At 41.8% G+C, this 27,833-nt stretch overlaps 1 protein-coding gene across 1 annotated transcript in view; it reads left to right on the top strand.

Moving 5' to 3' along the window:
• The window catches only part of jak2b (Janus kinase 2b), a 47,266-nt gene continuing 19,433 nt past the window's right edge, over positions 1–27,833 (top strand). The window contains exons 1-4 of the mRNA XM_052461353.1: positions 1–715; positions 2,938–3,183; positions 11,557–11,680; positions 11,801–11,918. Coding sequence (XP_052317313.1) covers positions 2,952–3,183; positions 11,557–11,680; positions 11,801–11,918 — 474 coding nt within the window. The 5' untranslated portion in view covers positions 1–715; positions 2,938–2,951. The remainder of the gene's footprint in view (positions 716–2,937; positions 3,184–11,556; positions 11,681–11,800; positions 11,919–27,833) is intronic.

Genomic DNA, 27,833 nt, shown 5'->3' with positions numbered 1-27,833 from the left:
AGTTTAGTTTAAAGCTACAATTGGTTGGTGTTACTGTTATGCAGATCTCCATAAGGGTGGTAGCTAGAACTGACATAATATTGCTAGCTGACTTGCTGGGATAGCTATTAACGTTACCTTATGCCGTATTCTTATTTTTCTGGTATTAACTAAATTGTAGTTTAGAAACTGTTTTCGACATAACGTTGTCTTTATAACGGGGTTGATAGAGCTGTGGGAGCTTGACAAGTTGTGCCTGCTTTTGAAAACTTAGCCTGTTAGCTAGTTTAGCTAGCCGGGGGTTGGCACTGGGGATCAGACTTGGAGAGCTGACCAGCTGGCTTTGCTAGCCACTTACTACCAGTCAGCTAGCTAATGTTATTGGCCAAGCTAACGGTACTGTAACAATGCAGGTTAACTAGATATCTATATTCGCTAGCTAACTGTTAAGGCTAGATAAATCGTTTCAGGTTAACTGTGGTGTAGCTAGTTAGCCTGACGACAAGAACACAACATCTTAGCTCAACGTTAGTCCTCGCTACTGTACTTTTTTTGTTTCGTGAAGGGGAAGAATGGAGAGAGATACTATTTTGAGATACATTGACAAATGAATTTTCATCTGGCAAAGATTGATTTGCAAGAATTGGATCGGACCTGGCGTTGACAAGCAAGCTGTAAACTCGCCCTGCTAGCTAGCTAAGTGGGCTAACGGTAGCTGACTGGCGTCAACAACCGAGTAAGTTCTATAACGCGTTACGCTAACGCAACACTTTTAACGCTAGTATGTATAAAAATGTCACGCACTGTACAGTAACTTTACATGGTATGGATTTGTATTTTCTGAAGTTGTAGGTGCAGCCCGTAAGATTGAGTTGACCCGAGCTAGAAAGCTACATTAAGCTAGCTGACTAACGTTGTGACGATAAAGTCGAAGCGAATAGTCACCATATTCAAGTTGAATTGCAATACATTTGTTCCACTAGCTATACATCATAAGAAAAGTAACTAATTTGTCATTACAATAGCATATACTTGCTAGTAGCTAGCAATCAAGGCCCAGTTTGCGTAGTTAACTAGCTGACGTCAACAGGTTACTTAGCTACTAGCTAACACTAGTTAACTAATTGTTTCGCTAACATTAGCCAACTAAATAAGCTTGAAAGCAAGTTGTCAGGCACACATTTCTCATTTGTTTTTATGCATAATGTGTTTTCTGTTTGAATTGTATGGTGGTTAACAGTTTCTACACAAGTTTTCTGTGCCGATGTAGAGGTTATTGCTCCCATTTCTACCGGAAGTGGGGCGTAACTCTTGCGCGATAACTAGCTAGCTACATACCCAGTAAAGTATGGACTGATTGTTTTTTTTTTTACATCTAGTAATGAATAGGTGTAACATTAGGTCATTAATATATATCTGGACACCTTGAGTCACTCACACATTATTTGCAGTGTCGGCCTGGGTGATGTCTCTTGGTCACCCTCACTGCCACAGCCTACAATTCGCTCAAACATAATTTGCACTTCACTAAAACTGAATGCAATATTCATTCAATTCAGTTTAAAAAAATCGATGTATTGAATTGAAGTGCAATATCTTATACACATTGAAAATATTTAATTCAAATACAGTTTCTGTTGGCACTGAAGTCACTCAATACACCACCATGTCACCATGAAGATCCAAGAGACCATGAGTCAATGACATTACCTATTCTGCATGTACTCATGCAACATAGGCACACATAAGGATTTGGTTTTGCCCATGTTTTGAAACTCTAATTGACCGTTATTTCAAACCCCCGAGCTGACAAGGTTGAAATCTGTCGTTCTGCCCCTGAACAGGCAGTTAACCCACTGTTCCTAGGCCGTCATTGAAAATAAGAATTTGTTCTTAACTGACTTGCCTAGTTAAATAAAGGTTACATTTTTAAAATTTGTATTAAACCTCCCTTTAGCTCACATTACATGCATTCACTTTGCAGTGTGGTGAATATTTGCTCCTTGTGTCTGTGATGAGCTGTAGGCGGTAGCCAGTTCAGATTGCTTCCAAGCCAGCACAGATATACTGTGGAAAGTTGTAATATTATGTAAAGGAATGATAAGGCCTGCATCTTCACAACAGTTACTACAAAGCTGCTAACAAAGGTTTTTCTTTGATGTGTTGCTAAGTAATAGCCTTATACAAACTCTTGATGGTGTTATACACCAGTCTTCTGTGATTTTGATTCAGCTCCATTAAAAGGTCTTGTGCTCCTCTCTGTAATCATATTACAAGCTTTTGCCCAGAGGCAGCTTTTGTCATTTACTTCTTCCGATCAGAAGTTATTCATCTCGGCTCAATTTTGCCAAGGGCTTAACTCCTGCTTTGGTCTAAGTGTTTGTGTTAATTGAGTAGGGCAGTCCTATCATGAGCTGCTCATCTCCGGGCCCACAGGCAGTGTCAGGAGGTTGTGTGTGTACAGTGTGTGTACTCCGGTGGTACTGGTGGAGGATTTACAGTAGTCAATAGACCAAAACATCCAGTCATCAACAGAAGAAGGCACTCCTCTGCTCTAAGGCATCTTTGCTTCAAGGTTATATGTTTGTTTGTTATGAAACCCCTCTATTGCCTGCCGGGCAGTTGAAAAGTTGTGTGCTAGCCTGTTGCGCTTCTATGCTCAATTTCTTTGACTGCCACTACTATCTGTCATTGAGATTAATTCTGAGATCTTGATTGCAGACAGTTGTAGCACGCGCTGACAATGGGCCCCTCTGTATTGTAGCTCTCTGCAGACATTTGTTTCACGGTTTCCCTGCTAAGCTAATCAAAACATGAGATGCTCCACAGTATGGTGGAACAACACTGGCTGTACTACTTTCAAAATGCTCTAACTAACCTACCTGTCTTGTATTGTCTGACAAAAGAACTCATCACCTTCCCTTTTCTTCTTCTTTCCCCGTCTGCTGTTCAATGCAGGCAGCTGATTGCGGATGGCCGGTGTCTCTGTATTGGACATGGAGACGCCTTCATGCCCTCCGGTCCCTGTGCACCAGAACGGGACTGCTCACCGGGAGCCTCGGGGGTCCAGGCCAGCCACTGCTCCGGTGCTGCGGGTCCACCTCTACCACAGCAGCCTGGCTGGGCAAGACTCATCCCCCCTCAGATACCCACCGGGGGACTACGTAGTCGAGCAACTGTGTGTCAATGCAGCGAAGGAGTGCAGTGAGTACCAGTCAAATTCTTTCAAAACAGCATGATAACGGTCATGAGTTTGTCCTCATTTAGTGACCTGGCCAAGAAGACCTCTGGACTCTAGTTGTAGACTTGTAACTTTAATAACTTAAAATCATCGTTTTTGGTTAGGTCCTGTGCGTTTGGCATGAGATGTCCTTTCTGCACCAAAATGCATCGTTGCATTTCCTCTGAAAAGGGATAGAGGGAATTGGGTTTGAATGGTATTTTGGTACAGTATTTTATTAGGATCCCCATGTAACTTACATACTCATTGAGTTAATGTGCTCCGTACTAGTTCAGGCATAGAGGACTAGACACAGAGGTTATGGTCTTGGTTGATTGCAAAAATAAACTATATTATACACTTTGTTCCAGCCTGTCTACCTTTATGTGCTGTTGTCATGGACGCGTAAAATATAATAACTAAGGTTGAGTGAGTTCTGACATAAGCTGCACTCCCAATGGTCAATAAAAATGTGCGACAACAAAAAAATGTCAGCGAGGAGAAACTTAACCCGCATGTTTTTAAATGCCCACAAGATTTATTGAAAAGCAAAACATGAGGGACATTTTAAAGGACAATTCAACCACTTTTCAACCTCATTTTCATTATCTCCAGCACAATAACAGTTGTTGGAAATAAGTGTCTACATACAGTATGTGAAAACTGCACATTTCTACATTTAAAAAAAAAACTTTTAATCCTACCCTGAGATGTCACAGAGAAGCACATTTTTAAGACCTACCTTCTCATCTTTTTAATCACAGATCATACAGACATGCTGTTTTAACATATGTAGACACTGGTTTGGTGCAGGAGATAATGAATATGCGGTTGAAACATTTCACAATTGCCCTTTAAGCAAACGGCAACAGGTACGTTTGTTGGAATATGTCCCAAGTTCCAACGGCTCAAATACAGGTCTTGTGTTTAATGACCTTTTGGTGACCCTGTAGGTAGAACATTTTATTATCGTAACATTCAAATCCTTTTCAAGCTTTTTATTAAGACTCAAGGCACAGTGCATTATCTGGTCTCCTAAATGTTGATGAAAGATACAATGTTGTTTTGAAATGAATCATGTTTCCATCCACAGTTTTTATGCGAGTAAAGTCATACAGCTGTCGTGACTTTTTTTATATACTGTGATGTAAACTGGACGTTTCGGCACAAATTATATAAATGCTGAAAGATCATTTGTTCGTTCGACATGGTCAGATCTTTTTGTGTCGGTAATTTTTTTTGGTGAGAAATTGTGGTGGAAACCATCGTATAATAACCATCATCTCATCACGTGACTCCAAGTTTACTTTGATATGTTGTGTGGTTTAGAGGTCGACCGATTAATCGGCATAGCCGATTAACAATCGGTAATCGGCATTTTTGGACGCCGATTACATTGCACTCCACAAGGAGACTGCATGGCAGGCTGACCACCTGTTACGCGAGTGCAGCAAGTAGCCAAGGTAAGTAGCTAGCATTAAACTTTATATTATAAAAAACAATCAATCTTAACATAATCACTAGTTAACTACACATGGTTGATGATATTACTAGTAACTAGCTTGTCCTGTGTTGCAAATAATCAATGCGGTGCCTGTTGCGGTGCCTTATCATCGAATCACAGCCTACTTCGCCAAACGTGATAATTTAACATGCGCATTCTCGAAAAAAAGTACTGTCGTTGCACCAATGTACCTAACCATAAACATCAATGCCTTTCCTAAAATCAATACACAAGTATATATATATATTTAAACCTGCATATTTAGTTAAAAGAAATTCATGTTAGCAGGCAATATTAACTAGGGAAATTGTGTCACTTCTCTTGCGTTCTGTGCAAGCAGATTCAGGGAATATGCAGCAGTTTGGGCCGCCTGGCTCGTTACAAACTGTGTGAAGACCATTTCTTTCCAACAAAGACCGTAATTAATTTGCCAGAATTTTACATAATTATGACATAACATTGAAGGTAACAGCAATATTTAGACTTATTGATGCCACCCGTTCAATAAAATGCGGAACAATTCTGTATTTCACTGAAAGAATAATCTTTTTGTTTTCAAAATTATCGTTTCCGGATTTGACCATATTAATGACCAAGGCTCGTATTTCTGTGTGTTTATTATAATTAAGTCTAGGATTTGATATTTGATAGAGCAGTCTGACTGAGCGGTGGTAGGCAGCAGCAGGCTCGTAAGCATTCATTCAAAAAACACTTTCTTGCATTTACCAGCAGCTCTTCACAATGCTTGAAGCACAGCGCTGTTTATGACTTCAAGCCTATCAACTCCCGAGATTAGGCTGGCAATACTATATTGCCTATAAGAACATCCAATAGTCAAATGTATATGAAATACAAATGATATAGAGATATATTGTCCTGTAATTCCTATAATAACTACAACTAAAACTTCTTACCTGGGAATATTGAAGACTCATGTAAAAAGGAACCACCAGCTTTCATATGTTCTCATGTTCTGAGCAAGGAACCTAAACGTTAGCTTTTTTACATGGCACATATTGCACTTTTACGTTCTTCTCCAACACTATGTTTTTGAAAATTGAACATGTTTACATTGAACATTTATTTGAGACTAAATAGATTTTTATTTATGTGTTATATAGTGTTAAAATAAAACATTTCATTCAGTATTGTTGTAATTGTCATTATTACAAATATATTTATAAAAGTAATCCGATTTAATCCATATCGTCTTTTTTTGGTCCTCCAGTAATCCGTATCAGCGTTGAAAAATCATAATCGGTCGACCTCTAGTGTGGTCCTCCCACTACGTCTCGAAATTGGAAACTATGCAGTTTATTAGGCACACATGCCAAGACCCAGAGTTGGCACATTTTCTATTTAACATAACTGTTTTTGTGACTAAACTATCAGTAGAGTTGAAAATGTAATGGAAACACTTAACTTTAGATTTTTAGCAAAAAAATAACATTTTGTGTGCGCTACGTCATCACCAATGTTCCCTCTAAACTGCGCGCGTGCCCCGAGACTGCCTTTGCAGAAATATCAGCTCACAGAGAGAAGAAGCACTGAGATTGAATTTCTCTCAACTTTCTAGAGCAGTGGTCACCAACCGGTCGATTACGATCGCCTTGTTGATCCAATGCATTCCTAGTCAATCGCCAAACATTTCTGTAAAAAAAAAACAACGATAAAGACTTGTGTTTCTATTTCTTTGTATTAGTCTCGGGAAGTTGGCGGTATGTGCACCACGTTTAAAACCATGCCTAGAGAGAGACAGTCAATGAATACAGAAAAGTGTTGCTGTTTTTATGAATTAGTTAATGTTTAAGTTCTTACAACACTTTGTATTCAACATTTTTAGCAGCTTGGGTATTTTTTAATATCGAGGGATATTTCACTTTCTCTGTTCATAGAAGTAACAACATACAGTTGTGCATGAGGCAGAAATAATGCAGTAAAACTCGTGTTTCGCCATCAGCTGGAAGAAGGTGTTCCTTTTTAGTCCGTTTCAGTGGATGAAAGGGAGAGCGGAGGGATGTTGAGAGGTGGACCCTCAGCCCAGTAAAATAAAAAGCAAATAATTTGAATGTACAGTGCCTTGCGAAAGTATTCGGCCCCCTTGAACTTTGCGACCTTTTGCCACATTTCAGGCTTCAAACATAAAGATATAAAACTGTATTTTTTTTGTGAAGAATCAACAACAAGTGGGACACAATCATGAAGTGGAACCACATTTATTGGATATTTCAAACTTTTTTAACAAATCAAAAACTGAAAAATTGGGCGTGCAAAATTATTCAGCCCCTTTACTTTCAGTGCAGCAAACTCTCTCCAGAAGTTCAGTGAGGATCTCTGTTGAGGATCTCTGTTGATCCAATGTTGACCTAAATGACTAATGATGATAAATACAATCCACCTGTGTGTAATCAAGTCTCCGTATAAATGCACCTGCACTGTGATAGTCTCAGAGGTCCGTTAAAAGCGCAGGGAGCATCATGAAGAACAAGGAACACACCAGGCAGGTCCGAGATACTGTTGTGAAGAAGTTTAAAGCCGGATTTGGATACAAAAAGATTTCCCAAGCTTTAAACATCCCAAGGAGCACTGTGCAAGCGATAATATTGAAATGGAAGGAGTATCAGACCACTGCAAATCTACCAAGACCTGGCCGTCCCTCTAAACTTTCAGCTCATACAAGGAGAAGACTGATCAGAGATGCAGCCAGGAGGCCCATGATCACTCTGGATGAACTGCAGAGATCTACAGCTGAGGTGGGAGACTCTGTCCATAGGACAACAATCAGTCGTATATTGCACAAATCTGGCCTTTATGGAAGAGTGGCAAGAAGAAAGCCATTAATTAAAGATATCCATAAAAAGTGTTGTTTAAAGTTTGCCACAAGCCACCTGGGAGACACACCAAACATGTGGAAGAAGGTGCTCTGGTCAGATGAAACCAAAATTGAACTTTTTGGCAACAATGCAAAATGTTATGTTTGGCGTAAAAGCAACACAGCTCATCACCCTGAACACACCATCCCCACTGTCAAAGATGGTGGTGGCAGCATCATGGTTTGGGCCTGCTTTTCTTCAGCAGGGACAGGGAAGATGGTTAAAATTGATGGGAAGATGGATGGAGCCAAATACAGGACCATTCTGGAAGAAAACCTGATGGAGTCTGCAAAAGACCTGAGACTGGGAAGGAGATTTGTCTTCCAACAAGACAATGATCCAAAACATAAAGCAAAATCTACAATGGAATGGTTAAAAAATAAACATATCCAGGTGTTAGAATGGCCAAGTCAAAGTCCAGACCTGAATCCAATCGAGAATCTGTGGAAAGAACTGAAAACTGCTGTTCACAAATGCTCTCCATCCAACCTCACTGAGCTCGAGCTGTTTTGCAAGGAGGAATGGGAAAAAATGTCAGTCTCTCTATGTGCATAACTGATAGAGACATACCCCAAGCGACTTACAGCTGTAATCACAGCAAAAGGTGGCGCTACAAAGTATTAACTTAAGGGGGCTGAATAATTTTGCACGCCCAATTTTTCAGTTTTTGATTTGTTAAAAAAGTTTGAAATATCCTATAAATGTCGTTCCACTTCATGATTGTGTCCCACTTGTTGTTGATTCTTCACAAAAAATACAGTTTTATATCTTTATGTTTGAAGCCTGAAATGTGGCAAAAGGTCGCAAAGTTCAAGGGGGCCGAATACTTTCGCAAGGCACTGTATGCTCAATCAGCTGCGCCTCACAAGTAATACAACAACATGTCTAGTACCGGTGTGATCATATAGCCTACCTCAAATTTTGTAATATAATTTTAAAAAATGTCCCAAACAACAATGCATTGGCAGGGCAGTTAAAGCAAAGCTAATATGCAGTGTTAATGTGTTGGGCCTTTAGCTTACTGCACAAACCTCATTGCTACAGTACTGTTTTTAATTGGTTAATGTTGCATATGCTAACGTTTTTTAAGTCATGTAAAAAAAAAAGATCTGAGAGGTACATTGAGGGGGAAAAAGTATTTGATCCCCTGCTGATTTTGTATGTTTGCCCACTGACAAAGAATTTATCACTCTCTAATTTTAATGGTAGGTTTATTTGAACAGTGAGAGACAGAATAACAACAACAAAAAAATCGAGAAAAACACATGTAAAACATGTTATAAATTGATTTGCATTTTAATGAGGGAAATAAATATTTCACCCCTCTGCAAAACATGACTTATACTTGGTGGCAAAACCCGTGTTGGCAATCAGAGGTCAGACGTTTCTTGTAGTGGGCCACCAGGTTTGCACACATCTCAGGAGGGATTTTGTCCCACTCCTCTTTGCAAATCTTCTCCAAGTCGTTAAGGTTTCGAGGCTGACGTTTGGCAACTCGAACCTTCAGCTCCCTCCACAGATTTTCTATGGGATTAAGGTCTGGAGACTGGCTAGGCCACTCCAGGACATTAATGTGTTTCTTCTTAAGCCACTCCTTTGTTGCCTTGGCCGTGTGTTTTGGGTCATTGTCATGCTGGAATACCCATCCACGACCCATTGTCAATGGCTGAGGGAAGGAGGTTCTTACCCAAGATTTGACAGTACGTGACCCCGTCCATCGTCCCTTTGATGCGGTGAAGTTGTCCTGTCCCCTTAGCAGAGAAACACCCCCAAAGCATAATGTTTCCACCTCCATGTTTGACGGTGGGGATGGTGTTCTTGGGGTCATAGGCAGCATTCCTCCTCCTCCAAACACAACGAGTTGAGTTGATGCCAAGAGCTCCATTTTGGTCTCATCTGACCACAACACTTTCACCCAGTTGTCCTCTGAATCATTCACATGTTCATTGGCAAACTTCAGATGGGCATGTATATGTGCTTTCTTGAGCAGGGGGACTTTGCGGGCACTGCAGGACTTCAGTCCTTTACCGTGTAGTGTGTTACCAATTGTTTTCTTGGTGACTATGGTCCCAGCTGCCTTGAGATCATTGACAAGATTCTCCTGTGTAGTTCTGGGCTGATTCCTCACCGTTCTCATGGTCATTGCAACTCCATGAGGTGAGATCTTGCATGGAGCCCCAGGCCGAGGGAGATTGACAGTTCTTTTGTGTTTCTTCCATTTGCGAATAATCGCACCAACTGTTGTCACGTTCTCACGAAGCTGCTTGGCGATGGTCTTGTAGCCCATTCCAGCCTTGTGTAGGTCTACAATCTTGTCCCTGCCATCCTTGGAGAGCTCTTTGGTCTTGGCCATGGTGGAGAGTTTGGAATCTGATTGATTGATTGCTTCTGTGGACAGGTGTCTTTTATACAGGTAACAAACTGAGATTAGGGGCACTCCCTTTAATCTCAGCTCGTTACCTGTATAAAACACACTTGGGAGCCAGAAATATTTTTGATTGAGAGGGGGTCCAATACTTATTTCCCGCATTAAAATGCAAATCAATTTATAACATTTTTGACATGCGTTTTTCTGGATTTTTTTGTTGTTATTCTGTCTCTCACTGTTCAAATAAACCTACCATTAAAATTATAGACGGATAATTTCTTTGTCAGTGGGCAAACGTACAAAATCAGCAGGGGATCAAATACTTTTTTCCCTCACTGTAGATTTCGTCTTGCATTTTGACTCAGAAAGTGATCTTGAGTCAGAAAAGGTTGGTGACCACAGTTCTAGAGTTTGCCCTGTTAACACTGTCAACGTTTCCCTTTAATGTGGCAATTGTGATCGAATCAATGCAATATTAGCCACTTTCAATGCAACATACAGGCAGAAAGCATTGGAGTAGGATTCTATTGAATTGTCACACTCTACACAGACCGGTGCGGTATAAACAATCAGAGTTGCAGTAAGCTTTTATGCAAATAGACCATTGCCATATATAGATCTGTGCCATTTTCTTGGAACTGGATTGTGTTTACAGCATGAGAGGTCGTGAGTAGATGCGCTTGTTTTGAGAGCAAAGCGAGAGCTGCATTAAGCCACGTGCAAATTTAGTTTATATCCTTTACTAGTTAGTGAGAGCTATTAGCCCAGTTATAGATCATTTGTAGTCAGCAAAAGGGGAGTTATCGCTTCCTACAAGAGCACAAAACATGTACATTTCTAGACACCTTTGAAAAGGGAGAGAGGTAAAGAGCTTTTTTTGTCTTAAAGGGGCAGTGTAGTATTTTGAGATAGGCTAAGTAGGCAGAGGGTAGCATCATTTTTCTGATTCTCTGTAATAATGGTATGACAATAATGCATTTTATTTTGTAAAGAGGTTTCTTGCATCAAACAACACAACAGCATTGTCAGTCACCTCCTTGTCTGAAGGACAAGTGGATAAACAGTCAAGCCCTGTATGTTCTTTTTCAAAAGTCTCATGAAATGTAGACCTAGATTGAACACCACACATTGGCTGCTACTGTAGGCTGAATGATAGAACAGCTATTTCCATGTTAAAATGGTATGGGTTGCATTTTCCATAGGTTTTTTTTATGGAAGGCAACTCTGGTAGGCCGACATGATGATCAAATAGCCACTATTAAAATGGTAACTTAAAACAGGTACAGCGTCAATGTTCGCAGTAAACGCTGGAAGTTGCACAGAATTTTCGCAATGTAAGATTTTTCTTAGAGCAGACCTGAAATTTGCTCAGTGATGGAAAAATATTTGAGGGAGCATTGGTCTTCACACGCAGATTTTTATCCGCAACAATTATGTTTGTTGGAAACACCACTGGTGGGAAAATGTGCGTATTTTCTTAATGAGGATTTTAGAATATTCACATGAAATTCTGTCGCCAATTGGATGGAACCTAGTTGTGTACCGTGGAAGTGCTTCATAAGCACAATGCATGCCATCTCATGATGTATCTTCTGTCTCCACTCTTCTTTAGGTGTGTCGCCTCTGTACTGCAGCCTGTTTGGGCTCTTCAGAGAGAGAGACGGCATGTGGTTCTCCCCGAACCATGTCTTCCAGCTAGATGAATATGCCAATGAAGACATGGTCTTCAGAATAAGGTATGTGTAGTGTTTTCTGTGCTCATGGTTTCTGCATTTTTGTTCGGTAGATCTCACGCGCTCTAATTATACATGATTCATTTCTCTCTCTGTCTGTCTCTCTCACTCTCTGTCTCTCAGGTACTATTTCCCTGGCTGGTACAGCAGTGGAGCTACGAGGGCATATCGGTATGGAGTCACCAAGGGCTCTGAGAGTCCTGTCCTCGATGACTTTGTCATGGCATACCTCTTTGCCCAGGTAAGAGTCAGTCTGTAACATAAGGAACCAAGCAATCTAGCAAATTGTCTCACTCTTCACTGTGATGATGTTTGTTAAGATTTGATCACTAAAGCACACGTTTGTCCATTGGTGCACATGTGGCCTTATTCCTTCAATAATGCTGTGGAAAAACAATGGTGGTTGATTGGCTGACATTTACTGTAGCCAAGCGGTATCTGAGATAAGAACATAGACTAGCTATATCCTTGAGGAAGTATCAGTATTGCTGTCAGACTGTTGTACTGTCTGTATGTATCGTGCTTTCGGAAAGTTTTCAGACCACTTCACTTTTTCTACATTTTGTTACGTCACAACATTTTGTTACGCCCTATTTATCTTCAGAGTTTGTACTGTTAGGTGACCTAAACTGGGATATGCTTAACACCCCGGCCGTGCTACAATCTAAGCTAGATGCCCTCAATCTCACACAAATGATCATGGAACCTACCAGGTACAACCCTAAATCCGTAAATACGGGCACCCTCATAGATATCATCCTGACCAACCTGCCCTCTAAATACACCTCTGCTGTCTTCAACCAGCGATCACTGCCTCATTGCCTGTGTTCGTAATGGGTCCGCTGTCAAACGACCACCCCTCATCACTGTCAAACGCTCCCTAAAACACTTCAGTGAGCAGGCCTTTCGAAACGACTTGGCCCGGGTATCCTGGGAGGATATTGACCTCATTCTGTCAGTAGAGGATGCCTGGTTATTCTTTAAAAGTGCTTTCCTCACCATCTTAAATAAGCATGCCCCATTCAAAAAATGTAGGACTAAGAACAGATATAGCCTTTGGTTCACTCCAGACCTGACTGCCCTTGACCAGCACAAAAACATCCTGTGGTGTACTGCATTAGCATCGAATAGCCCCCGCGATGTACAACTTTTCAGGGAAGTTAGGAACCAATATACACAGGCAGTTAGGAAAGCAAAGCCTAGCCTTTTCCTGTAGCATAAACTCCAACAAGTCTGAGAAACTGTAAATTCCATGGAGAATAAGAGCACCTCCTCCCACTGCACTGAGGCTAGGAAACACTGTCGCCACCGATAAATCTACGATAATAGAGAATTTCAATAAGCATTTTTATATAGCTGGCCGTACTTTCCACCTGGCCACCCCTACCCTGGTCAACTGCTCTGGACCCCCCCACAGCAACTTGCCCAAGCCTCCCCATTTCTCCATCACCCAAATCCAGATAGGTGATGTTCTGAAAGAGCTGCAAAATCTGGACCCCTACACATTAGCTGAGCTTGACATTCTGGACCCTCTTTCTAGAATTATCCCCCGCAAATTGTTTTTTTATTTTTATTTATTTTTTACCTTTATTTTACTAGGCAAGTCAGTTAAGAACAAATTCTTATTTTCAATGACGGCCTAGGAACAGTGGGTTAACTGCCTGTTCAGGGGCAGAACGACAGATTCTGTACCTTGTCAGCTCGGGGATTTGAACTTGCAACCTTTCGGTTACTAGTCCAATGCTCTAACCACTAGGCTACCCTGCCGCTCCGGTTGTTGCAACTCCTATTACTAGCCTGTTCAACCTCTCTTTCGTATCGTCTGAGATCCCTAAAGATTGGAAAGCTGCCGCGGTCATCCCCCTCTTCAAAGGGGGAGACATCCTAGACCCAAACTGTTACAGATCTATCCTACCCTGCCTTTCAAAAGTCTCCGAAAGCCAAGTTAACAAACAGATCACCGACCATTTTGAATCCCACCATACCTTCTCCGCTATGCAATCTGGTTTCCGAGGTGGTCATGGGTGCACCTCAGCCACGCTCAAGGTCCTAAACGATATCATAACCACCATCGATAAAAGACAATACTGTTCAGCCGTATTCATCGACCCGGCCAAGGCTTTCGACTCCGTTAAGTCACCGTATTCTTATCGTCAGACTCAACAGCCTTGGTTTCTCAAATGACTGCCTCACCTGGTTCACCAACTACTTCTGTGACAGAGTTCAGTGTGTCAAATCGGAGGGCCTGTTGTCCGGACCTCTGGCAGTTTCTATGGGGGTGCCACAGGGTTCAATTCTTGGGCCGACTATTTTCTCTGTATACATCAATGATGTCGCTCTTGCTGCTGGTGATTCTCTGATCCACCTCTACGCAGACGGCACCATTCTGTATACTTCTGGCCCTTCTTTGGACATTGTGTTAACTAACCTCCAGACGAGCTGCATGCACCTGCCCGCCCGTCTAGCATCGCTACTCTGGATGGTTCTGACTAAGAATATGTGGACAACTACAAATACCTAGGTGTCTGGTTAGACTGTAAACTCTCCTTCCAGACTAACATTAAGCATCACCGATCCACTGCGACCTGTATGCTCTCGTTGGCTGGCCCTCGCTTCATATTCGCTGCCAAACCCACTGGCTCCAGGTCATCTATAAGTCTTTGCTAGGTAAATCCCCTCCTTATCTCAGCTCCAGCAGGTATATTTCACTGATCACCCCCAAAGCCAACTCCTCCTTTGGCCACCTTTCCTTCCAGTTCTCTGCTGTCAATGGCTGGAACGAATTGCAAAAATCACTGAAGCTGGAGACTCACATCTCCCTCACTAACTTTAAGCATCAGCTGTCAGAGCAGCTTACCGATCATTGCACCTGTACAAAACCCACCTGTAAATAGCCCACCCAACTACCCCATCTCCATATTGCTGTTTATTTTTTGCTCCTTTGCACAATTTTTTGCTCCTTTGCACTCTACTTGCACATTCGTCTTCTGCTCATCTATCACTCCGGTGTTTAATTGCTGAGTTGTAATTGTTTCACCACTATGGTCTATTTATTGCTTTACCTCTCTAGTCTTACTTAATTTTCACACACTGTATATATACTTTTCTATTGTGTTACTGACTACGTTTGTTTATTCCATGTGTAACTCTGTATTGTTTGTGTCGCTTTGCTTTATCTTGGCCAGATCACAGTTGTAAATGAGGAGTTGTTCTCAATTGGCCTACCTGGTTAAATAAAGATTAAATATAAAATAATTGAACAGCCTTATTCTAAAATGTATTACATAATTATTCAGACGCTTTGATAAGAGACTTGAAATTGAGCTCAGGTGCATCCTGTTTCCATTGATTATCCTTGAGATGTTTCTACAACTTGATTGGAGTTCATCTGTAGTAAATTCAACTGATTGGACATGATTTGGAAAGGCACACACCTGTCTATGTAAGGTCCCACAGTTGACAGTGCATGTCAGGAAAAACCGAGCCATGAGGTCGAAGGAATTATCCATAGAGCTCTGAGACAGGATTGTGTTGAGGAACAGATCTGGGGAAGGGTACCAAAAAATGTCTGCAGCATTGAAGGTCTCCAAGAACACAGTGGCCTCCATCATTCTTAAATGGAAGATGTTTGAAACCAACAAGACTCTTCCTAGAGCTGGCCACTGGCCAAACAAATATTTTGGGTGGAGAAGGGCCTTTGTCAGGGAGGTGAACAAGAATCCAATGGTCAATCTGTCAGAGTTCCTCTGTGGAGATGGTTGTCCTTCTGGAAGGTTCCTCTATCTCTGCAGCACTCCACCAATCAGGCCTTTACGGTAGAATGGCCAGACTCAAGCTACTCCTCAGTAAAAGGCACATGCCAGCCAGCTTGGAGTTTGCCAAAATACATCTAAAGGATGCTCAGACCATGAGAAAGAAGATTCTCTGGTCTGATGAAACCAATATTGAACTCTGACCTGAATGCCAAGCATCAGATCTGGAGGAAACCTGGCACCATCCCTATAGTGAAGCATGGTGGTGGCAGCATCATGCTGTAAGGATGTTTTTCAGTGGCAGGGACTGGGAGACAAGTCAGGATCAAGGGAAAGATGAATGGAACAAAGTACAGAGAGATCCTTGATGAAAACCTGCTCCAGGTTCTTCTTCCAACAGGACAATGGCACTAAGCCCATAGCCAAGACAACGCAGGAGTGGCTTCGGGACAAGTCTCTGAATGTCTTTGAGTAGCCCAGCCAGAGCTCGGACTTGGACCGGGTCAAACATCTCTGGAGAGACCTAAAAATAGCTGTGCAGTGACGCTCCTCATCCAACCTGAGAGGAATGGGAGTAACTCCCCAAATACATGTGTGCCAAGCTTGTAGCGTTACACCCAAGATGACTCGAGGCTGTAATTGCTACCAAAGGTGCTAAAACAAAATACTGAGTGAACTGTCTGAATACATATGTAAATGTAATATTTCTGTTTTTTTTGCACACAAAAAAGTGCAACCTGTGATTTCTTTGTCATTATAGGGTATTGTGTGAAGATTGAGGGGGGAAAAAAACAGTTCAATCCATTTTAGAATAGGGCTGTACCGTAACAGAATGTGGAAAAAGTCAAGGGGTCTGAATACTTTCCAAATGCGCTGTATATATCGAGACATCAGCCGTGGAATGTGAGCATGTTCCAACTGCGTTTGATAAGGGCCCCCTATTAGGGAAGTTGCATGATAAAATGAAGAATTTCTACACCCGCCTGACATTGCTGATGGGCGATGCCTGTTTGGCCATCAATATTTTTGTTTGGGATGTTTACTGTTGAGTGACGTCTACAGTGTATGGTTTAGTGCTGATTGGAACATGTCTTTATCACGGAAGTAGAGAGGGAGACTATTTTAATCGCTGAGGACACAGATTTACTGTAATCTATAGATTTGTGTCTTTTCTTATTAGAGACCATTTCAAAATGATCACACATACACAAAGCTATTTTTAATTTATTTACCACCTCTTCATGTAGCCTGATCGGTTTGTTCTTTTCTTTAGGCCTTTGATATAATTTGTCCAGTCAGTGAATACATTTAGAGGTGCCCATACTGTCCACCCATTCTGTAAAACATGAATTATCTATTAAGCCACAATTTAATAGAAAGTTTATTTTTAAGAGGATATAACATTGAGATAAACCGACTAACACCTTACATTTTCCAAGCTAATTTTTAGGTCTGGGGTCAAATTAGATTGGAGATTCTCCAATGCAACTTCCCATGTGCCTCGATGGAAAAGAGGAGAGGTGAACCCAGGTATCTTGAGACTGCGATATGACTGGGGCTGAACTCTTAAGGATTATATGGATTTATGACTGGGGCGGCAGCATAGCCTAGTGGTTAGAGTTTTGGACTAGTAACCGAAAGGTTGCAAGTTCAAATCCCCGAGCTGACAAGGTACAAATCTGTCGTTCTGCCCTCTGAACAGGCAGTTAACCCACTGTTCCTAGGCCGTCATTGAAAATAAGAATTAGTTCTTAAATGACTTGCCTTAAATAAAGGTAAAATAAATAAAAATAAAAATACCCTGGAGATCTGCTTCAGTGACACGGTGCTCTGGGGCCTCATTTATAACCGTTGGGTAAATTTAACACTAAATATCTGCATGCAGCTTTTCTGAAATGACTGCACATGCACAGAAATATTGAGATTCATACGTTTGGCGCACACCATACATATGCATGTTTGCCGCTATAAATTAGACCTGTCATAAAACTACGCACATGAAGTAGCATTATAACGCCGCCTGAAAAACGCCCATCATTCAACTTTTATGGTGACAATAACTCCCTTATTTGCTGTATACTTTGGAAGTATTGGAATTAGGGCAAGACGGTAAAGGAAGTAGCCTAGTAATGGTGAACTGGATGAGATGTCGTTTAGAGGTGTTGGCAGAATGTTTTTTTCTGCAGTGACATTTGCTGTATATGAAAGGCAAAAACAATTGCAAATCCTTGTGGACCTGTAAACAGATAGTTTGATTTCAATAATGTTTTGCATTCACTTTTTCCCAAACCTTAATATGCTGAACTGCTAGCCAATTCTGAAACATTGTAAATTACAGTAGGCTTACTTACAGTGGCAGCCTACACACTACAAAATATCAACTGTTAATTGATACTGGATGTTCTAAGCCATGCTCCCTGTCAGATGCATAGAGCAAAAAACTTGAAATTATAATGGCCTATCTAATAGGCTCAATTAAATGAGGTGTGCATGGTCATTTGTTGTATGGCTACTTCGGGAATATTAACTCATCGTGGACAGAAAAGGTGAGGAATTTATTATGCAATGGTTATGAGATACACTACCATTCAAAAGTTTGGGGTTACTTAGAAATGTCCTTGTTTTCCATGAAAACATACATGAAATGAGTTTCAAAATGAATAGGAAATATAGTCAAGATGTTTATAAGGTTATAAATAATGAATTTTAATTTAAATAATAATTGTGTCCTTCAAACATAATCAACCATTTGCAGCAATTACAGCCTTGCAGACCTTTGGCATTCTAGTTGTCAATTTGTTGAGGTAATCTGAAGAGATTTCACTCCATGCTTCCTGAAGCACCTCCCACAAATTGGATTGGCTTGATGAGCACTTCGTACCATACGATCAAGCTGCTCCCACAACAGCTCAATAGGTTTGAGATCCAGTGACTGTGCTAGCCACTCCATTATAGACAGAATACCAGCTGACTGCTTCTTCCCTAAATTGTTCTTGCATAGTTTGGAGCTGTGCTTTGGGTCATTGTCCTATTGTAAGATGAAATTGGCTCCAATTAAGTGCAAAATGGAGTGATAGCCTTCTTCAAGATCCCTTTTACCCCATACAAAATAAACTCAGCATAAAAGAAAATGTCCCTTTTTCAGGACCCTGTCTTTCAAAGATAATTAGTAAAAATCCAAATAACTTCACAGATCTTCATTGTAAAGGGTTTAACTTCTTATGGCTGCAGGAGCAGTATTGAGTAGCTTGGATGAAAGGTGCCCAGAGTAAACGGCCTGCTCCTCAGTCCCAGTTGCTAATACAGTGGGGCAAAAAAGTATTTAGTCAGCCACCAATTGTGCAAGTTCTCCACTTAAAAATATGAGAGAGGCCTATACTTTTCATAGGTACACTTCAACTATGACAGACAAAATGAGGGAAAAAAATCCAGAAAATCACATTGTAGGAATTTTTATGAATTTATTTGCAAATTATGGTGGAAAATAAGTATTTTGTCACCTACAAGCAAGCAAGATTTCTGTCTCTCACAGACATGTAACTTCTTCTTTAAGAGGCTCCTCTGTCTTCCACTCATTACCTGTATTAATGGCACCTGTTTGAACTTGTTATCAGTATAAAAGACACCTGTCCACAACCTCAGTCACACTCCAAACTCCACTATGGCCAAGAACAAAGAGCTGTCAAAGGACACCAGAAACAAAATTGTAGACCTGCACCAGGCTGGGATGACTGAATCTGCAATAGGTAAGCAGCTTGGTTTGAAGAAATCAACTGTGGGAGCAATTATTAGGAAATGGAAGACATACAAGACCACTGATAATCTCCCTCATTCTGGGGCTCCATGCAAGATCTCACCCCGTGGGGTCAAAATGATTACATTTTGAGCAAAAATCCCAGAACCACATGGGGGGACCTATTGAATGACCTGCAGAGAGCTGGGACCAAAGTAACAAAGCCTACCATCAGTAACACACTACGCCGCCAGGGACTCAAATCCTGCAGTGCCAGACGTGTCCCCCTGCTTAAGCCAGTACATGTCCAGGCCCGTCTGAAGTTTGCTAGAGAGCATTTGGATGATCCAGAAGAAGATTGGGAGAATGTCATATGGTCAGATGAAACCAAAACAGAACTTTTTGGTAAAAACTCAACTCGTCGTGTTTGGAGGACAAAGAATACTGAGTTGCATCCAAAGAACACCATACCTACTGTGAAGCATGGGGGTGGAAATATCATGCTTTGCAGCTGTTTTTCTGCAAAGGGACCAGGACGACTGATCCGTGTAAAGGAAAGAATGAATGGGGCCATGTATCGTGAGATTTTGAGTGAAAACCTCCTTCCATCAGCAAGGGCATTGGAGATGAAACGTGGCTGGGTCATTCAGCATGGCAATGATCCCAAACACACCGCCCGGGCAACGAATGGTCTTACGAGTGGCTTCGTAAGAAGCATTTCAAGGTACTGGAGTGGCCTAGCCAGTCTCCAGATCTCACCCCCATAGAACAACTTTGGAGGGAGTTGAAAGTCCGTGTTTTCCAGCAACAGCCCCAAAACATCACTGCTCTAGAGGAGATCTGCATGGAGGAATGGGCCAACATACCAGCAACAGTGTGTGAAAACCTTGTGAAGACTTACAGAAAACGTTTGACCTCTGTCATTGCCAACAAAGGGTATTTAAGTATTGATAAACTTTTGTTATTGACCAAATACTTATTTTCCACCATAATGTGCAAATAAATTCATTAAAAAATCCTACAATGTTATTTTCTGGATTTATTTTCTTCTCATTTTGTCTGTCATAGTTGAAGTGAACCTATGATGAAAATTACAGGCCTCCCATCTTTTTAAGTGGGAGAACTTGCACACTTGGTGGCTGACTAAATACTTTTTTGCCCCACTGTATATACTGACTCTGAAAAACATCAAAAGAAAGATGCCTGGGGTCCCTGCTCATCTTCGTGAACGTGCCTTAGGCATGTTGCAAGGAGGCATGAGGACTGCAGATGTGGCCAGGGCAATAAATTGCAATGTCCGTACTGAGAGATGCCTAAGACAGCGCACAAACTTCCGCCCCAGTCGTATTAAATTCTGCTCTCCCACTTCCCTGTAACTTTAATGCCTTGGTTTGTGGGACTCCATAGAATGCACGTCCTCCCTGCCAGAATCTGCAACTAACACTCCGTAGGACTTTCCCCAGGTTTGTGGTCTACTGGTGTCTAAAACTTTCCCTGACCACTTCACTCCCCTAGTTGCTGTACTAAGGGCAATACTGGTGAATTAAACCTCCTTTTACAAGATAGCACTTCCCCCACACTATCCTTTGCTGCTCCATCGTCAGCAATGATTGTGTCCACGCTATCAACCTCCTGAAATGTTTGGAGTTCTGGTAGCATTAATCTGAAAGTTATCGACTGAGCATGAAATCCATCTGTGGCAAAAGAGAAGATCTTGTTTCAGTCTTCAGACTCAGTGTTATTACGTTCCTTCCACACTCCTGTCAGTCATAAAACCGCACCTTGTTCAGCAACACCTACGTCCAATGTGCTAGTTCTGTTATCAAGTGGCTCCTCCCATATCACCATACCTTTGTGATTAGTGATCTGTCAAGTATGTGTAGCTTTAGTACCGACTCTACCCTAATCCATTCTTGTGTCTTCATATTTAGCAACCCATTCTATGCTAATAGTCAATATATCTTCTTTACATGATTCAGTAACCATTAAAGCAACCGACACCAAAACTATGGCGGTTAAAGTAACTCCCAGACCCAACCGCTTGTCTACAGTGGAATCTACTCTTCCTCTCTCTCTTTAGCTCCGCTTCCGCTATCATGGCGACTTCTAGCTCACCCATTATGCCTAGGCAAATCGTTTCACGTGAGAAGTGTGAACCCACCGAGGAGAGGCTGTGGTCTTTAACGCTGCGGGTGCTGTGAGGAGTACTGTGTGTGTGTGGTCCTGACCAACGCTGGCTCACACCCCCGCCTGGTGGATCTTGATGTACACTCGGATCTCCAGGAGTCAGCCCGTGTTCTCGGTTATCTCCTGGCGCCTGCTCCTCGCGTGCTCCTTTTACCTGGGAATATACACACTGCAACGCATGGGTCATTTTCTGACAATAGGACAACATAGTTTTTCCCATTATTGCCAAATCACTAATTTGTGAAATGTGAATAACAGCCCCCGGTACCCTCATCGGTCTGGCAGTCACTACTTCATGTGGCCGGAAGTGGCGTTAGTTGATGCCCTCATTCACATCAGTACCATGGGTAAATTCGCAACCCAGTGTTTTTCCTTCGGGGCCTAAAGTCTTGGCCAATTTCTCTTTATTAGAATGCTTCTTACGCTCCATAATCCCCGCCGCTTGCGGCCTATGCGACAATGAAAAGCATGGGAGATTCCCAAAGCCTTAAATACCGCCTGTAGCACTTTAGAAGTGAAATGCTTTCCTTGATCGGAATCTAATTTCCGAAATAAGTTGCAAATACTTCTGTCCATTTGGAAAATCTCTCCACCACCAGCAATGCATGGGTCTTCCCCCTGCTTCGAGGGAGTGGCCCTATAAAGTCCCCTTCCGACAGCCTATAAGCCTCGGACAATGCATGTAACTCCGCCCCTTGGGCTGACACAGAGGCTGGCACTGAGGCTGGCAGTGGGCCAGCCTTCACTATTCCCCTGTCATCACACACAGCGTACCCCGTTACTCTCTTCCCTTCTATGGTCATGTAACTAGAGCCATCTGAACACAATACTTGTCCCAATTCAAATGCTGTCTCTTGCAAATCAGGCCTAGGCTTTGGATGAATTTGATCTGGGTTACATGTATGCAATTCACCCTCCCCAGACAACAGCATTAACGATGTAGGGGTCAAGCATCAATCTTATGGAATTGTAGATTCTCCCAATTTAACATTAACTCCCATTTTGTTCATCTTGCACCAGTAACATGTTGTGTTTTTGTGCTGTTAACTATGGTTGCTACTGTGTGTGGAACATACATATCCACTTTTTGAACCATTGTAATCAGAGAGCCATGTTATGCAACACCATTTCTGTCGCCGGTACCGCCCTAAGGCACGATGGCATTCCTCTTGCCACCAAGTCTGCCGATTTTACTCCAGTACATCACTGGTCTTTCTCTACCCCCATGATGTCCTTCCTGTTCATTGGGATTGCCAAACCTAAGGTAATTTTAGGTTTGGCAATCCCAATGCTGGCGCTTGACACAATTTACTTCTTTAGCTCGACAAACACTTCCTCGCACTCTTGACTCCACTTTATCCTTTCATGGGGACCCATCCCCCTTTCGTCATGTCTAAGTGGCTCAGCAATTTCAGAGAATTACAGAATAAAATGTCTCACAAAATTGAAAACGTTTTCCTGAGTATGCGAGGAGTGTTTGGCCGTGCCAAAGAACGCATTGTTTCTACCTGATCCTGTGTAATGTGTTTAGTGCCTTTAGAAATCAACACCCCCAAATATGTTACCTCAAATATGTTACCTCTATTTGTCCCGTGTAATACGTAACAGGTGTCGCGTGTGTTCGTACTGGTTGCACCTCTCTGATTACCTGGATCATGCTGATCAACTACCCAGTCCGGTACAACTATGTCCGGACTCGTACTGTGCTTGCACCCTGCCTCTCGCAACCCATATCGCTCTTTTTCCACTTTTAAGAGATGGGTAAAATGGTGGCCCATCAGTTGTGACCTGTTTCACCTTATAGCATGGGGCGAACGGTGGAGCAGTTGCAATTGGATATACTCCTCCACACAAATTCTGATACTGTTGAAGCGTAATCCTGAGTTGTTTAATTTGGTTTTGCCTATCCTCAAGGTCTTTCTCTAACTCTTGGTTGATGTTTTGACTCTTTTCTAGCTCATTAGCCAATTCCTGTTTATCTAATCTATGCGCATGCCCTTCGGATATTCCTAGTTTTTTTTAATTTGCTGCCTCATTCTTGTCTACTGCCTGTTCCATTTTACTTCGCAGATCTCTATTTTTCTCTTTTTGTAGTTTTATCCACTGCTGATAAAATGATGTAGTTAGGATGCCTGCGTATTGTGGTTTGGACCGTTCTTTGATCTCAGTGCACCTATACACTCTTGGCTGGTTTTAAACTTTCCATCAACCAGAAAATGTGTACCAACTTTGTCCAATTTGTCTTGTTTTCCCCACCATTTATTTGGTACTTGGTGCTGATCATATGCTCTTTTTAGTGCCTCTAAGGCTATGGTAACAGTTTCACTTTCTACTCCTCCCCGGGAGTATCCTGGCCTCTAGAAGCCATCTCAGTTATTATTGATTCGGCGTTATCTCTAGGTTTAGTAATAACAGTTTAGCCTATTAATAATTTGGTCACTACTTGTACACTTTTGGTGCTGGTTTACACTATCGTGTTTATCAATTCACCTAATCTGTCTCAACAGGGCTTAAACCAGTTCCTCTCTTTCTTACTACTGTTACCACAGACTAACATTGTCCAAACATTCATACACACACACACACACACCTCCGGCTTCACGGCCACTGTGGCTGGGCTCTAACCCCGTTATAGGTTAATGGAGGGAACCAACGCCGCCCGGGATTTACCTCCTAGATCTTACCCTTTGAAGATTCAAACCTGCTCAGGCTTAACTTCCGGGACTCACTCTATACTTTATACTAGTCACAGGAACTAACCCACTTGGGATTTACCCCCTAGGACTTACCCTCTACGTTTTTTGTTGTGCCGATCCTATTCCACTGATCTGGACACTTTGGTTAGATTCAAAATCGTTGGGAATCCTGTCGACAACGTCAACTGTTAGGTTCTAATTATTAGAGTAAGAACTCGACGGACACTATGAAATCTTAAACCAAGTTTATTCTTCCCAAAGGATCGAACAGCTGAATCGACTAAGACATATTCACACAAGCACTAATATTGAACTCTTTCTCCTATGCTGAGTCTCCTCCTGCACATCTGAACAAATATTGTATCTTTATTGCTAGGCAGGAAACTAAGTGACACGAGCCATAAACTGTTCTTTCTCCCTTAACGTGACCTGACCTGACCTTGACCCCCTTCATCACATATCCATGGCTCTCTCCCCTTATCAATGCCTGCCACGTGATCGCTTTCCCTACACTCAGTATATTCCAAGCTTAATTCCACCCACCATATACCTTCCCCCTACAGATAACCATTCATCTCTGGTGTAGCCCCTCAATTAACAGGTGTGCCTTCTTAAAAGTACATTTGTGGAATTGCTTTCCTTCTAAATGCATTTGAGCCAATCATTTGTGTTGTGACAAGGTAGGGGTGGTATACAGAAAAAAGCCCTATTTGGGAAAACCAAGTCCACATAATGGCAAGATCAGCTCAAATAAGCAAAGAGAAATTACAGTCATTATTACTTTAAGACATGAAGGTCATTCTATACAGAACATTTCAAGCTCTTTGAACATTTCTTCAAGTGCAGTCGCAAAAACCATCAAGTGCTATGATGAAACTGGCTCTCATGAGGAGCGCCACAGGAATGGAAGACCCAGAGTTACCTTTGCAGAGGGTACGTTCATTAGAGTTACCAGCCTCAGAAATTGCAGCCCAAATAAATGCTTCACAGAGTTCAAGTAACATACACATCTCAACATCAACTATTCAGAGGAGACTGTGTGAATCAGGCCTTCATTGTTGAATTGCTGCAAAGAAACCACTACTTAACGACACCAATAAGAAGAAGAGACTTGCTTGGGCCAAGAAAGACGAGCAATGGACATAATACGGGTGGACATCTGTCCTTTGGTCTGACGAGTCCAAATTGGAGATTTTTGGTTCCAACCGCCGTGTCTTTGTGAGACTCGGTGTGGGTGAACGAATGATCTCTAGGTTTAGATATGTTGCTAAGCTTGTGTCAAGTAGACACTTATTGAACACATGATACTGAACATTCTTACAGATTACCATACAAGTAGTTAGTAGATACAGTGGTTGATACAAGTGCTCTCTCTAAGATGGTATCCCTCCTAATTCTACATACCTTTGAAATAAAACCTGTCTTGTCAAGCCTAACAAAGACTTATGCTTTTACAAGAGAGGAAATGCATTTTTTACCAATACAATTATTTATCACTTGAATTGTACCTTCATGCTTGTTGACAAGATTATACAGGGTTATTTAAATGTTTTATGTTTATTCTTCTCTACCATTTGTGTGTCTTTGGCCTCGTACCGACTTGTTGCCTTCCCTATCAGTCGCTTTGTTTTGTAGAGGGATGACTACAATATGTATTATTTTTCCAAAAGGTTGGCTGGACCTCTTTGAAATCATGTAGATCACATCATTACGCTCTTTTTGTTTACATGGCCCTGCTCCACAAACTTCTGACTTACCTTACATCACTGTTAAGATTTAAAATGACAAGTTATCAAACCCGTTCACTCCTTTGGTGTATTGAGAAATAGGTAAATCAGCCTTTAATATCCTTGCACCTTATGTGGGGAATGATCTACAATACACTTTAAAATGGGAGGAATTGGTGCCTCTAAGGCATTTCAGATGGTTGTTAGGGGAACTTTTCTACTGAAGAATGTGTCTGTTTTTATGATTGTGTTTTGCTTTTTGTGTATTGTTGTGCATTTTATTGTGTGTCTGAATGTGTAGTTTCAATGTGTTTTTTTGTATTTTAGAATGTGAATTTTGGTGCTTAGTGGTGCAACGGGTCACAAACCTCACGGTTCGAATCGGATCACGGTTTTGAGTCACGAATTCTTTGGATCAGCAAAGAAAAAGGGGAGACAACTTTGCTTTCCATTTATTACTTAACCTCTTTAAAGTGTAATATGAGGCATGATACCTTCTTCTTTTGAACAATAGTGAATGAAACAATGGCCTGTGTCTACATCATTAAAAAAAAAGTAAAGAAAGAAAGCAAAGCAGACCTGAGCTTATAACTTCAAATTATTTTTAAAAAATATGAGCATGTCTACATTGTCTGGGGAGAGAGTAGACCTCTTTGCAGTCTTCATGTCCCCTGCCGTGGAAAACACCCTCTCGCTAGGAACTGAAGTACCAGGCACAGCCAGGTAGCATCTTGCCATCATGGCAATGTGAGGGTATTTACACTCATTGCTTTTCCACCATGCCAGTGGAACGCCGCTTGCTGCCTTGTAAGATGCCATCTCCTCTTTGATGGTGTTGGCAAATGTCTTGCCTGTGTCCTTGCTCGCAAAGGTCTCCCCGAAAAGCTCCTTCATGGCCAAATTATTTTATTTTGTGGAGGAGATGCCTCTGAGTCTGCTCCTGTCGGCTCTGTGGCTTGACCCTGCAGAAAAAATGACTTGATCTATTAAACTAACTTTATTTCCATATTTCATAGAACTAGAATTGTGGCAATAACATTTAATAAAATCCATTATTATTCCAAATCAAAAGTGGATGATTCTAATAGCAATAGCATAGACTAAGATTAGACTGCACTATATTTATTATTTAAGTAATTCACTCATTATTTTTTTTTTTTTAACCTCTTCAGTGGCCACAAATCTCAGTGGTGAGATCACTGTATGTCCTCCGGTATAGGGCAGGGTCTAGGTGAGACAGGGACTTTAACCTTGGATCCAGTGCAGTAGATCTATGAAGGTCGTCCTGTGCATTAGGGGGGTATCTGGGGTTCAGGTCCTCTCTAATGACAGCCGTGACATATCTAGTGATGGTGCTTTCTTCCTCACTTGGGGCCATGGATTGTAGAATCCTTGTTTTCAGAGGTAGGATCATGGACACAGACGGTGCAGTTTCAGCGCTCAATAGGGTTGTATCCGTTTTGAGGGGTTTGAGCACCTGGAGGAACTCTTCTGCCACTTTCACGTCATCATCAGACAAGGTGACGATGTCTTTATTTTGTTTAGAGTCTTGTCTGTCAGTGCAGAGTATACAGCTGCCTGCTGCTCAAGATGGTGCTCCAACATGTCATAACTGGAGTTCCATCTTGTTGTGACATCTTGTATGAGATGTGGGTCGGTAGCTGTAGCATTTCTTGGTTGGTCTTAAGCACATGAACGGCTATTGTGCTTCCTGATCCTCCCAAGGAGGCGGTCCATCTGGTTCACTGAGATTCCCCTTTGGGATGCTAAATTGATCACGTGCAATACCATTTGTATTTGATATACCTTTGACTATTGGATGTTCTTATAGGCACTATAGTATTGCCAGTGTAACAGTATAGCTTCCGCCCCCCTCCTCGCCCCTACCTGGGCTCGAACCAGGAACACATCGACAACAGCCACACTCGAGGCATTGTTAACCATCGCTCCACAAAAGCCGCAGCCCTTGCAGCGCAAGGGGAATAACTACTCCAAATCTAAAAGCAAGTGACGTTTCAAACAGTATTTGCACACACCCAGCTAACTAGCTAGCCATTTCAC

The sequence above is a fragment of the Oncorhynchus keta genome, chromosome 14 (assembly GCF_023373465.1).
Source record: "Oncorhynchus keta strain PuntledgeMale-10-30-2019 chromosome 14, Oket_V2, whole genome shotgun sequence".
Taxonomy (NCBI): domain Eukaryota; kingdom Metazoa; phylum Chordata; class Actinopteri; order Salmoniformes; family Salmonidae; genus Oncorhynchus; species Oncorhynchus keta.
Note: the sequence above shows the minus strand (reverse complement) of the source record. Positions and strands in the feature narration are given on the sequence as shown.